This window comes from Porites lutea, chromosome 9 (assembly GCF_958299795.1).
Source record: "Porites lutea chromosome 9, jaPorLute2.1, whole genome shotgun sequence".
In the NCBI taxonomy this organism is placed as follows: domain Eukaryota; kingdom Metazoa; phylum Cnidaria; class Anthozoa; order Scleractinia; family Poritidae; genus Porites; species Porites lutea.
The window spans coordinates 1,099,439-1,114,139 of record NC_133209.1 but is presented as its reverse complement, the minus strand read 5'-3'; the positions used below and the strand labels follow the sequence as shown (position 1 = coordinate 1,114,139).

General features: G+C 36.8%; 1 protein-coding gene across 1 annotated transcript; it reads right to left on the bottom strand.

Moving 5' to 3' along the window:
• Window positions 1-49: 49 nt before the first annotated feature.
• On the bottom strand, window positions 50-13,237 carry LOC140947890 (alpha-1,3-mannosyl-glycoprotein 4-beta-N-acetylglucosaminyltransferase B-like). The gene is made up of 13 exons (XM_073397103.1): window positions 13,051-13,237; window positions 9,814-10,140; window positions 8,731-8,864; window positions 8,256-8,302; window positions 7,382-7,495; window positions 6,446-6,521; window positions 6,191-6,305; window positions 5,320-5,450; window positions 4,550-4,657; window positions 3,864-4,057; window positions 2,924-3,030; window positions 2,466-2,665; window positions 50-1,975 (listed from the first exon to the last, which is right to left on the bottom strand). Exons 1-13 carry the CDS (start codon window positions 13,142-13,144, stop codon window positions 1,937-1,939), a joined length of 1,686 nt encoding a protein of 561 aa, XP_073253204.1. The 5' UTR covers window positions 13,145-13,237; the 3' UTR covers window positions 50-1,936.
• Window positions 13,238-14,701: the final 1,464 nt, after the last annotated feature.

Below are 14,701 nucleotides of genomic sequence, written 5' to 3'. Positions count from 1 at the left end.
ATGAGAATGGAGTATGATCACCTAAGAAACATTTTGTGATTTACACTCCTTGTCAAATACCGTAAAACTTTTATTGGCTTTTGCTTACAAAAAACACAATATTTACATTAAAAACCTGTGTTCTTATAACAACAGCTCACTAAATTGAAATTCAAATATAAACCTATTAATTATCAACTTTACCAATAGAAAAGTCGCATGTAATGTTATATTAAATTATTATTGACTTTATAAGCTAGCTTAATTTGTAACATACCAGTGTTAATCTTTGCATCCTAATTCCTTTGATCTTTATTGCTACTAAGGCCTTACTATTGAGCTTCTACTAGGCTATATGTTATAGCCCCCTAGTAGCAAAAAGCACAGGCTTTTTGGTTGCAAAAAAGGATTAAAGTCTAGCTTTAACTAGCTAAATTTTTTTTATTCTCGATATTTTTGACCAACTAGCTGGATTTTACTAAAACAATATTATTATTCCCCTCGCCCTCATGGCCTGTGAGTTAATAGCCCATTCGGCCTTCGGCCTCATGGGCTATTGACTCAGAGCCCATTCGGGCTGGAGGAATAATATTGTTAAATACTTTCTTTGCATGCTGACACGACGTAAATGGTTTCTATGTACGGTCAATTCTTCTAAAGCAGGAATTTAGCACTGGTCCCTGCCGTTCTTTATAAGGAGCGCACTTTTCTAAGATGGTCCCTTAACAGTGGTTCCAGCCACGTCTGTCATAAAGGGACTTAATTTGTACATTCTGATTGATGAACAACCTAATGTTTGTTTCACTGGTAAATTCACTACAAACTTGTTCACACCCTTAACCATAGTAGAGAAGACTGGTAATGAAAGGCAGCAAATTGAAAGACAAATCCTTCAGTTAACAAATTGTGACGAAATAAATTAAATCAAGATTTTTTCGGGTCAGATCAAAATGACAGGAATGCTATTGAATGTTCTGCACTCACAAGTCCACAAAAACATGCAACAAAAGAGTCAGACAGGCCTCATAACCAGTCCATTCTTATAAATTAGTAACAATCGGGCATTTGTTTGATGGTATCATTGCATCAAATGGAGAGAAAGACGATAATTATTAATTATCAAGTTGAAGTAGATTAAGGCCCAGTTGAAAGCTCGAACTTTTCATGTACCAAAATTTATAACTATTCGAAACTATTTAAGATCAACGGTTGCTTCAAATGTTAAACTTAATTTGTCGGACTCAATTCATTTTCACGATGTATAATAATCTACAATGCTTACCAGTAAAAAATTCATAAATTATAATAATGTATGCATTAGATTAGGCACATGAAAATTTTGACGTTTCAAAGAAGTCGCTCTGTATTAAGGTTTGACCCTAATTAGTCATGTCAGACTTAACTGATTTTGACTGCAAAACAGTCTGTATTTTTGCGTATTCAAGTACACATGAGCAGTCAAACAAAAGGTCTGGGACGAGGCTGAAAACAGAGAGCAATACTGCCTCACATGCCCTATGAGGCTCGGGTGATTCACGCACCAAGACTCTTACGCAAGGCTTTACCGATCTCTTTACTGATTTTGAGAAAAAACCGACCGTTCTGCAGTCTATAACTGATTCAAACTTCGATCTTTTTTCACGTAGTTAATTGAAGGGATTAGGTTCAGTACATGAAAAGTTTGACGTTTGAACTGGGCCTAAGCTTTGCTTTCTCTACTAATGCTTCTGTTGTATTCAATAACCCATTAAAGATTTCACACTAAAACTAAACCCATAGAATTCTAGCAACTAAACCAAAATGTAACATACTATTGACAAGACTTGTGTCCCAGAATGCAAGAAAAAAGTGCCAGGGAAATCAAGTTTTGTTAATACATCATTATTATTTTTTCTTTTTGACAAAATTCATTTGGTAAAAAATACAATTTAATGCTAATATTTAACAAGAGTCTACGTTAAGAGTTGCCTTTATCCTCTCCAGCGATAACATGTATCTGAAACCAGAAGTAAACGAATTTTTAACATATTTTTACCTCTCAGTTTTAAACTAGGTATGTTACCATCATTATCTTGAATTGGTCTCCTAAAAATGCCTGCGGACACCCAGATAATATGGACACTATCTTGTCTCTTTATCTTCTTCATTGTCATTGTTTTTGCTGCCGTTGTTCGTAATTTGCCCCACCTAGATGCAGCATTATTTTGGAGAGTGGGGGGGCTTCACTTTGCCCTTCCCCACTACCCTGCCTACTGCTCAAAAATAGGGATCCCAGATAATAGGATGCAGAATAAGACATGAAATCAAATAAAAATGATAATGCCATACAGGCCAAAAAAACAAAAAAAATTCTTGAAGAGAGGAATTCTAGTCTCACTGGTGAGGTATCAATTGGAAATTTGCCCATGAAACAGGAAACCACAACCCTCCCTCGTTTTGCCACGCTTGTGCTAGAAGTACATTTTAGACTATTACACTGTTTTTACCTCACTTAAAATAATCCAACTTTCACTGTTGTGGCCCCAGACTCGTATTCTCATCTCTGAGACTTTGCCAATATCCTGTGGAACGTGACCTTCAGCTAGTCCGTTGGGACTAAAGACTCCTACTCTGATGTAACTAGATAATGGATATTCATACTTCATGAAATTCTTCTTGGCTTCTGGAGATGCATCTCTTCCGGGTTCTGACGAAAAAAAAATTCATTTTTAAGGATACTGGCTGCCTGTTAACCTATTCACCACCGAACTGCCTGTAACCTCTCATGCTGATCCATGTCGTTTTACTGTGTGTGAGATCATCAGTTTTAATGGTCAAGGACAACTTTCTCAGCTAACTTGTGCAGGTTGAAGAGATCTTTCAAACCATACCAGAACGAGCCCAATTCTGTCAGGGAGGTTAGAGAACAAGGCAAAATAACTATGTAACTTTAAGTGAATCTAACCTGACATCTTCTTGGCTTGAGCCGATGCCTTCACAGGAAGAACTTCAACAGAAGCATTTCTTATAATATCACCTGGATGTTCAAGGTTTCCTGACTTGAACTTGAACCTGACAAATTAAATGAAAGGTAAGGATGAAGGGGCTGGTGTGGGTAAGGGCAACTAAAGGTGTTTAGGATGTTGTGCCACACCTGCAGACCTGCAAATTAAACCCTCCAGTGCTACAAATAATAGAAATGAAACATGAACATGCTGATCTTGTTCCACTGATTATTGTTTTCTTCAGTCTGTTAACTTCAAGCATGTTCTATGTGCATTTTTGTATGTTGCAGTGTTAATGGAAAATAGAATAGGGGAGGGTAGGGTGGGTGACTCCAGTACAGAATTTTCTGCAAACTGACTTGGAAATGAAAATTCTTGCATTGAGTCTTATATTTACACCAAGAAATACGAAAAATGTTGACAAAAGTAATAATAATGTTGTAGGCCTGGAGAAATATTCCTGCCCAAAGTAAATCAGCCAACCTCCACTTAGCAAAAGTTAAATGGTCCACCACTAAACAGCACCAGTTTTCCCCCTCACAGCTAGTGCCTGAATTCTAGTGGAATCACAGAGTTGAGATCAGATGTCAGCATAGCCTGTGTGGCTGCTTGCACTGACCGGGGAATTGTGAAGCCGTGCTACAATCCCCCCCCCCACCCCCGCCAAAAAAAATAAAATAAAATAAATAAATAACAACTCTCACGCAGATGGACAAACGATTATCCACCAGCTGGGCAGGCTAATGTTGTCATGTAATGGTGCAATCTTCCTCCACTTGAGTGCAAAAATGCCCCCCCTCCCTAAGGCAAAATAATCATGGCAAATCTCACATTATTTATGATTGCTAATGATGATAAAGACTGATAAGCAGCAGATGCAGCAGCAGGAAAAGAACATACCTTTCTATTCTAATTTCCTTGTGGAATTTCAGTCTTATAACATCATCAGCATGTGGTGGATAAGCCCAGAAGAATGTCTGTCCCTTGTACGCACGATCAATACTGAAGGCTTGATAAGGTTCCAGTGTGGTCACTGCCTCAGCTTGAGGGTTTAGGTGAGCTTGGAATAATGGTGCTTTCTTGAAGTCTTTATCCTTTTACAAATAAACAACAAGATATCAAAACTGAATAATACTATATTACATTACCCAGGTCTATAAAGTGTGAAGAATAACACAAAAAAGCAACTCAATGAAAATGCTATGTTCAGCACATTTTCCCCAATCTTCACTGCTACATTTTCTAAGCCATAACAGTCTGAACAACAACAATATGGTGGCCATGCTCATCCAGACCCTTATACGACAACAGGGGAACTCAGCCTCAAAAATTTTTTTTTTTCAGTCCCATGGGATTCAGTTTGGCCTAAAAAGGTGGGAGCCTGGGCCCCTTGGGTCTCTCCACCATATTCATTCATCAGTGCAAAGATCATGAGAATCTTTACAAAAAATGATAGCCAAAGGAAAAAAACTTGAAAGCAAATTGTTGTCAGTAATATCAAAAGAAGTGATTAAACAGCTGTGTGTGTGCATGTGTGTGTGTGTATAAAGGGCTTAACTATTTAAGAGGGACTGGTTTTCACTTACAATCAAAGTCTGTTTCTTTCCTTTGAGTGATGATTCTTTTCCTACATGTTGAAACAGGGAGGGTTTGAACCTTATTCGCAGGTGCATCTTTTCCCTTGTACAATGTTGCTAAAAAAGAAAAGAACAACAATCTTTACTATAAACAACACTATCATTCAACATCGTCACAATCATTCCCATCATCACCATCACCATCTCCATTATCATCAGACAGCATCAATATCATCAACTCTTACACATTATCGACATCACCATCATAAATGTTGTAGTTAATTTTTTATCTCAGGTAATTTTTCTTTTTCTTTCGTTTAAACATCATTAGCATACATTATCATACCCAAAAACAAAAGAAAAAGAAAAATTACCTGAGATAAAAAATTAACTACAACATAAATATTACATGTACTATTATTACCATCACTTTCATCTTCTCAATCACTATCATCATAGAATGATGATGCGAACTAAAAGTCCTGGGTTTGAATCCTGTTGAAGTCCTGAATTTTTTGGGGTTCATTTACAATTGCTTAAAATTGCAATTACCACTGCAACAATCATATCAATCATATAAACATCATCATCATCATAACCAACATTATGATTACTATCATTAATTTAATCATCACGATTAGCTTTATGTTTATCATCACCATTTCCATCATCGTCATCATCATTAGAGGCAGCAGCAGCATTCTCACCACAACCAATAAATATTTAAAGGCTCTTATCAGACAACAATCAATCTATTATTTTTATAGTTATACACTTACTTGATCTTTCTCTGGGTTGCAGACTTTCACCCAAAGAATGTGATCCATAAGCCAGTCAACAGGCTTGTCTTTGTAGAACAAGAGAATGAATTCTACCACCAAACTAAGGTCACTTGAACGGAAAAGCTTTCCTATCAAATTGAAATACAATAAACACCTGCTAATAAGAACCTACCTTTTTTTAAGTCTGGCAAAATAGGTTGTTTTATTTTGGGGTACTTATTGGCAATTTAATTAGGCTGAGTAGGTTCTTAATTAGGTTCTTAATTTTTATGAAGGAGATAATAGATTGTTGATTACTAGAAAAATGAATAAACATTTTATTTATTCACAATTGAATTATTACAACCACAACATAACTGATTACCAAATTTAAATACAGTTTATTACAGTACGTTTTTGTTATACTTAAATTTGCGACTGGAAGTTAAACTCCTTTGTTAAATTGTTTGGCATAGAAGAACCTGCTTGGCCAAACAGGTTGTTGTATTTTTGGGTATTAAAGTGGCAAATTTGTGCCAGGAGGTTCTTAATTCACAGGTTCATATAAGCGGGTGTTTACTGTACATGTAATGATCATAAAATTCTTCTTGTGTACCATGTTTTAACACACGTTATATTCAAAGTTCCTCTTTTTTTCGTTTCCTTAGTTAATATCTCCAAAAAATACTATTGATAAAGATCGCAAAAAAGGAAGAAATTAAGAGATAAGGAACAAAAGATAATTGAACTAACTCTTTGCCCCATTGGTTGGAAAAAAAACTTAATTAAAGGAATAATGAGAAGAAAATGGTACATAATGTACCAAAAGGTGACACACATGCAGTACATGTACAACAAGTAAAAATAATAATACATGCTTGCAACTTACCTATGAAACCAAGAGTAGAGAACTCCAGCATAAGCCATTCATTTGTCACTTGCTGAAGTGCAAATGTTTTGATGGTGGAGGCAAAACTAGGTGTAGCCACCAAATCATCTTCAAGCTAGACACAAACAGGACAAAAAAAGTTGAGACATCATTAACTACAAATCATTGCAGTGGTAGTTAGCCCAAACAAGCTCATTATCTGTGACCATAATAATTTATTATATTAACTTCAAACTAAAAAGTGAATGTATCCACCTGAATATAAAATCTTGCTTTTCGCTGGCAGTACATCATCAGGAAACAGAAATCAAGATTTTGTTTTGTTCTCCATCTACAACCGAACAACCAAATATTAAACTGGCAGTGAGTCTGTCAACTAGCTGTCAACAAATTAATCAGGCAGCACCACATTTTTAACCTAGCTAAGTGTAACTCTAAATTACCTTCTATTCCAAATTTATGAATAACATGGGTTAGGAGATTGAGGAAATTGAAAATCAATCCAGGTTAAAGAATAACCCTAACCTTAATTTAATTTACAACTATTTATCAATCATTCCTCGAGCCAGAATGGGCTCTGAGTCAATAGCCAATGAGGCTGAAGGCCGAATAGGCTATTGACTTAGAGGTCATGAGGGCGAGAGGAATAATTGTTTTAGTAAAATCCAACTAGTTGGTCAAAAACATCGAGACAAAACAACTGTAGCTACTTAAAGCTAGACTGAAAGCCCTTGTTTAGGTTTTCAAAGCCGGCGTTTTTCGCTACTAGTGGGCTATAACATATAGCCTAGTAGTAGCTCCACCAATCAGAATGCAGCATTGATAATAGACCACTTGCTGAATTTTACTAAAACATTATATACAGTTATACACATTATAGTTGGGGATGTGACCTCTTTCAAAGGGAGTGAATTCATATGTACATGTATCTATCAAACTAGGAGAATGTTGAACACATGTCAATTTAGTTCAGGAATGTTGACAGAACAAACAGAACAGAGGGCTGGACTTGCAATATAATAATATTGAGATAAGGCTCAGGACACACAACCAAACTACAAAACCATGAAATGTATCACCTCTGGTGCTCAGCTGAGGTTATGTCTAATTAGCTTCATCCTTGCAATGCAGTAACATTTCAGAAATATTATTTCAAGCATTCACAGCTTTGATCACACAAGTTTTGCTTACTTGACTCTCTCCCTTGAATCACCAAATGTAAGTGGTACAGCTTCCAAATCTGGATAGAAACTGGTAGAGGGAGACACAATCTCCACTAATCCAGATTCAACATCTGAAGAAAACCTGAAGTAAAGGAACATATAAATAAAACTCAAGTGGAAACCTGTCAATACCACAACCACTAGGATGTATGGCAGGTTCCCATTGCACTTCAAAAGGAAAATGATTTTGACCTGGAATTCATTTTAAGCTACAGAGGGTTAGTGCTCACAATGACAGCCTTTAAATTCCTTTCAAGTCACCAAAATACCTTATTGAATTGGTTCGTATTAAACCCATGAAAGGATGATGATGAAGTTATGAATATATGAAAATCATACATCGTTTCACGGGTTTAATACGAACTAATTCAATTACCTGCTTCCAGTTGGCTTGTTAACTCAATTGGTAGAGCGCTGCCCTGGTATTGCAGAGGTGAAGGGTTTGAATCCTGACAAGCCTGAATTTCTCAAGCTTTCTTTTTGCAACTGCAAAAGTTGCATCTATAACTGCGATGATCTTCTTTCATATAATTCTTCACCCCGCAGGTCTCCTGTATGATTTTCATATATTCATAACTTCATTACATATACTGTTTATGAGCAGTCGACAAAACACTGGACTACCCTAAAATGGACTATGCCGCTGAAGTTTAGTGGTTAGAGAAAGGAAACGTAGTGATTTGGGTTCCATTAAATTTTAGAGTCATTATACTGGGAAAACTGACCTGAAACTTGATTCACTCAGTTTCCTAACCCTTATCACTAAACTTCTACTATGTATTCCATTTCAGGGCACTCAAAAACAAGAGACTCCTAATATCAATAATAATACTGAGTATTACCTTTCTTTCACATCATTAGCAACACTTGATGCATACTCTCTGTTGGTCTGCAGGTAAAATTAGAACTCCAAATAAATAACAAGATATCAAAAGTATCATGGCCACTTGGTATTGACTGACATTGACTGAAATAGGCAACTTCATGGTTCTTGGCTATGGAAGTGAGCCCTCTCTTACCTTTATCTGCTCAAGCGATGTGCACATACAGAGTTATAACATAACCAATTACGGGAGAATTCTATCACACAACAGAGGTAGAAGCCGGTGAACAGCAGATGCATTTCCGGTCGTCGCTTCTCTTCCTCCCTTTCGGAGGGGGAGAAGTGACGACCGGAAATGCGTCTGCTGTTCACAGGCTACAGAGGTAGCCTCTATAGTCACCTTTTGGTATCCAAGGTAAGATTTGATGAAGTTGGCTACACATCATGCTCTTGTCGGTCAAGGGCTGGCTTAATAACAAAATAAAGGTATTTACCTCACCCACAAAGATAACTATAACACTGTCATCTTTGTCTTCCTGTGTCATTCCATCCAGGAGGGATGCAAGAGTATTCACAAGGTATGATGTCTTCTCACGCTTTATCGTGGGAATTCCAAACACTAAAGAAACTGCAATATAGAAGTTTGCAGGGAGCAACGACAAAATGCTGTGTTAAATACTTTACGTGCCATGATCTAACTTGGCAAAAAATGCCGAGGTTAAGAGAGCGATGAAAGATATTATAGATCATGCATCACACGCATTATTATAAGCTGTTTATTGTTTGACTCATAGTGGTCACTTTGCTATTGCATGTTTTGACCATTTTTGTACCAACTGTTGATCTTTGTTAGACAATGGCATAGATTTTGTTGCAAATCCGCACCATCACCAAAAAATTGAGTACATTGTAAGGAAGATCTAAGCTCTCAGCCACACCATTTGCTATGAGATACTTGTCATTATTGCTATCACAATTACTATAGTTAATAACACTAGAGGTAATCATTGATTACGGATCCGCATTCGTCACTTACGGGAATGAAATCGAGTCAAAAGGAGTCCAGCTCCCCGGCTGAGATGCCTCTGATAAAATCAGTGGGGGCGGCTAATCACTAGTTGCCCCCATTACCTCGAAACTGGGGCTTTGTACCACAGGAACACCAGGATTAAGATGCGTTCTGACAAACGCGATTAGACCTTTTGATTCAAGGTCAAAAAGGACCACAAGTACGAGATTTCACCTAAAGTTTTTATTGTACTTTTGATTCACCAGAAAAGTTAGCACTGTTAATCTTTACAAAAAGAAGGTCAAGCCCTCTGCCAATCGCAAAATGCTAAAATTTCTAATATTTGATAATTCAATTCTGCCACTACGACAATCTTGCTAAAATTCGTGGTAGAATGATGTCGGCTTTCACGTTTTCCCACCAAAATGATGCTGGTTCAGGCGTGAGCGATACTCAGTACTGAGAAAATCTCGTTCTCATAGTCATTCTTGTCTTAGAATCTAAAGGTCTCAAATTGCTGTACCTTCCTTACATGTACATTATCTGCATTATTGTATTACAATCATACCTCCTTGACGATCTTTTGTGACATGTATCGCAGGCTTTAAACTATTTGGGGAATCCATAAGATGTGGCATAAAAGCATAAATACTTGGTAATTGTAACACCTGGTGCTCATTAAAAAATATCCTATTTGAATTCTCAGTTCTGTTGGATGTGTTAGTTCTTTTTGTTTTTTCCGCTACCATCGCTGACAACTTTGTCTTTAATAAAATAAGCTCCTGTGATCTGGCAGAGCTCTGGAATTCCGCATCTCGTAATCTGTCCCTTAGGGACTCTATTTTGGTAATCAAATCTACATCTACTTGACTGGGTGGCAAACTTTTTGGCAAATCTAAAACGAAAGTTAAAATAACAATAAAATTAGTAATTTATTTTTTAATGTTGAGAAAACTGCAACCTTCCAACAACAAGCTAATAACAGGTCTGTTCAAAAGCACAGGCTTTTTGCTCACATTATTTGCTCAACCAGTCATAAACAATCCTGTGGTAGCAAGCATACAGCTATCAGACCTGGATTCGAAACTATATCCTAGCTACATGCCACGTATACTCAACAAAGATCTGACTCCATTCTTGCAGAGTTTTTCTCGGGTAAGCCAAAATCGAGCAAGTGAAAGAAAGGCACATACCAAATTTATCACACCATTATTGACCAGTCAATAAGCATTTTGAGCCCTTATCCTTCGTCAGGGTGAATCAAGGGATTGTGGGCTGTGTGAGGTTTGTGACATTTGTATATCAAACATTGGAGCTATGCTATTTAAAGTAAAGATGGTTACATGAAAAATACATTTATGTAAGAATAAATTAGTTAAATGCAAAGTGTTTGATGATTCTCTGGATCAGATTTAAAGTGTAAAATCTCAAAATAAAATTTTGGCATGAACATTTTTTACTGGGCAATTAAGTTACTCTGTGAGCAAAGATTTCTTTATGGCACGGCTTATAGCAAATTTTTTTAAGTCGTTAGCAAGGCTTGTCAATCACTTAGTTAACAAACCAGTGATGCAAATGACTTTGTAGATGCTAAAACTCATTCCAGAAAGAAATCTCTGCTTGCAGGGTAAGGCAAAGAAGGTGAAAACTCAAGACTCTTTAATACCAGCCAGAAATCTCTCCAGTGCTATGCATTATTAAAAGCCTGATGAAGCTTCCTAAGGTCAGTTGTATGCTGCTAGCCTAAATAAATCTTTTGAAATATTGATTGAGAAAGACATGCAGTTGGCAGTGTTTTAAGAAGCTGGCAGAAAATTTAATAGACTAGAAAGGAACTAGCCTTTGTTTCACCAGTAAATTAACAGATCGCAAGCTCAAAAGTATTCATTTACTATTAATTGTCACTCTCAAAACCCTTTCACAATAAAATATCATTTAACACAAGCTAAAAAAGTAAAGTGTATAATTCACAATTAATAATTTTTTTAAGGAGGAAAGAAAATTCTTTGGCAGGTTACATCTTGAAGTACTTAAAGATTGAAGTATTGCAGAAAAATTAAATTAAAATTTAAGCACATGAGCCAAACGAAAATTTCCAGTCCCTGACTTCTTATTCAACAACACTCAAGTTGATAAATTTATAGAGATATAGAACAGTCTATCCAAAAATGGTGAATCTTGCTCAATTATGACCAAGTCTCAAATATTTCTCAGAATTAAGAATGAGAGTCCTAGAATCTCAGGCTTGCTGGTCTGTCTCAAAATCTTGAATAAAAATTCTGAAAATATAGGTCTCAAAGTTTCATGAGTCGTAATTGAAGTATGCTATACATTGGTCTCTGTTGGCAAAAAATATAACCATTATTAATATAAACCATACAATCACACATATATTGTATCTGTTTGAAGGGCGGTTATGGATGGACTTTGTATATGAATAATCATCCTTTCAAAACTTCTCAGTGAAATATTGGACCACAACATAAACAGCTTTTTTTTGTTTTTGAGAGCAAAATTCCAACATAAATCTTTCCTATCAGACAATTTAATATGGTGAAAGCAGGTATCTGAGAAGTAATATTCTTTGAGTGACTGCATTTTAAAATAGTAGTCTTTCACCCAAATACTCAGCTGGCATTCATATGATCAGTTAACACTGGTGCAAAAAGCAACAAAGATCATGAGTAAATCCCTTTTAAACATAAAAAAATACATGCAGCACTTAATTCATACTTGCACTAATTTTTGCAATCTGCTTCTTAAATTTTTATCTTCAGAGTATGGACTAATCAAATATTCATGTATTAATTGTTGCCAAGATATTAAAGCACCAAGCAAAAACTTCATCTTTCTGTAAAAGTCTATTGCACAAAGTACTTTCGATCAATTAATTGGCAGGTGGGGTAGGACTTGGTAAATAAAAACTTTTCCTTTTTTCCAAGGCTTAAAATATATAATTCTATCTAAAATAAGCAACAAAAAAACAAGTTACTTCCGACAAACAGCTCTTTCTTCAGCTGTTACTATAATACTGCCAGTAGCTATTATTTAGGGGCACAGATGTTGAAAAAGGCTAACTAAGTTCTCCTTTTAATAATGAGAAACAAAACGAAATAACAATGTTTTTCAGATTGTTCCACAATCTCTTGAATATTGACGTGGAAATACATGTCTTCAGCAAAAAGACATCAAAACATTCCCTCGGCCGGAACAAGGCTCACATTATAGTGTAAGATAATATATTCAAATTGTGACTAGGCAAATTTTCGAATTCTCACGTTATCATTTTGTAAAATTGAAAGCTTATGGGCATTGGATCGGCTACAAAAACAGGGGAAAGTGTCTGCGAGTCGGAAGGTTAGGAAAGCCTGGACTGCTTATGACGAGTACTCTATAGCTATCTTAATGACTTCAAAAGTTTTTGCTCCTCTGTGGTAGGTAATTGCTAAGAATGACTGCATATTGTCAAGCGTTAAATAAAAATAAAACGGCAGTCATGGGCATCAAAAGGATTCAAGGATGAGAGGGGATCGACATTGATCAATGCTCAAACTTCAGACTCAAACTGCAGCCACTTGTCTTAATCCGCCGCAATGTCCCCAAACGATTTCATGTTTATCAACAAAAAGGTGATATGTTTGCAGAACCCTGGTTAAGTTATCTCGGGCCAAAGAACACACCTCTTCAAAATCACTTTATTCACTTAGCAAAGTGAGTTTATAACTTATCGGCTGTCGTTTATAACGCCGAGACGGCAACTGGAATTTTATATAAAAATCACTAAGGTAAATACACCTTCACTTACCTTCTCTCCGTACAATGAAATGGTACATAAGCGGGCACACAATCACGATAAACAGTATTAAGAATCTGTTCCTTTTAAGGACTGCCCAAATCATGTTTTTCACCCTGTCAAAGAGAGAGAAAATCGCTCGGTAGAGTAATCGATAACGCCGCCATGGAGTTCTTCAGTCTTTTGACTAATAGGGACAGTAGATGGTACCTTATATGAGGTATTTTACCTATCCAGCGCGTCGCGTCTTGTCTCGGTCTTGTCTCCTGATATTGACACAAACAGCCTATGATGATTGGTTGATACCAATGACCCCCCTCCCCGACCCCCCGCCCCGCAACTCTGCAACCGAATTGGTATTGCAAGCTTATTCCCAGTCGTTCAAGGAGAGTTAGGGTCGATAAAAAATTCCTTCATTTTATTTAAATCAACTAGCACTCAGGTTCGACTCAGTTTTGGCAATAGAGAAATGACACTCATCTTCTCTTAATTTTGGTACCAGCGATATTTAGCTGGTCAAGCTATCATAAGATTGAAAAAAGAGACTTGTTTAACAGCAATCCCCTATTTGCATAAAATTACAGTTGAGTGTGGAACTGATTGAAGCACATTTACATATAGAATTTGAACAAAAATATAAAGCAGAAATCGAAGAGAGATGGCCGTCGGAGCAAGTGTCCGTCAGGCAATGCAAAGAACCGCCATAAAATGTGATGGTCGGTTGATAATATGATACTGATTTAAATTTTGATTCACCCAATGGTAATATTATGAAATGATTGACATCAGGCGCGTGATATGACCGGTCTAGCGAGACCTTTCCCCTGATCGATCCTTTGGAAGGGGTAAGGAGCAAATACCTCTTTCACTATAACGCTGGCCTTTGCCCAAACTCGAAATATAAGCATCGGCGAACATCGACATTGTTGCATAACATTCGAAATTTAAGGATTTGTATGGGAAAAAACCCGGAAAAAACCTATCGTTTCCGTAACCTACGAAAATGAAAGGATTTTAATACAAAACAGCTTACCTTACATAAAATGTGTTTTACGTCTCTCCTGTGTGGTCCACGGGTCGATTTATGGCCGTTTTATGGGTGGTACTGTAAACGGTTTTCTCTCTATGTAAAGGTTTATATTTTTTATATTACTATACAGCCCATAAAACGGCCATAAGTCGGCCCATGGACCACCCAGGAGAGACATAAAACACATTTTATGTAAGGTAAGCTGTTTTGTATTGAAAGCCTTTCATTTTCGTAGGTTACGGCGGAAACGATAGGTTTTTTTCCCAACAACGCCGATTTTTCGCCAATGCTCATATTTCGAGCTTGGGCTACCTGTGGTTGTAGTAGTCGAAATATTAACCAGAACAAGACTGACAAGAAGTACCGGGCTGATCTCGATTGTGTTGTTCCCTTTTCTCAAAGCTTTTATTTAAGCCAAGCGCAGCCTTACATGATTGGCATGTCTTTGGTGATGCGTGGCTAAAAAATTAAAATGAAAAATGGTGAATAATGTCCAGTCACATTAATTTCTCTCAGTCATGTTAGATACTCATTTCCGTATATTCATGGTCCTCGCACACATAAACACGCCTGGTACTTATGTCCTTTAAGCTCTTATGTTTAGTGTGTGGGCTCCCGTTGTGGGTTAATCAA

What these genes read in the sequence shown, in the direction of transcription:
- LOC140947890 (XM_073397103.1), bottom strand. Translation starts at nt 13,144, where the DNA reads ATGATTTGGGCAGTCCTTAAAAGGAACAGATTCTTAATACTGTTTATC. An exon ending in GATTCAAGGGAGAGAGTCAA is followed by an intron (nt 6,522 to 7,381) that starts GTAAGCAAAACT and finishes GTTCGGTTGTAG; the next exon opens with ATGGAGAACAAAACAAAATC. An exon ending in GTTGGATTATTTTAAGTGAG is followed by an intron (nt 1,976 to 2,465) that starts GTAAAAACAGTG and finishes TTCTGGTTTCAG; the next exon opens with ATACATGTTATCGCTGGAGA.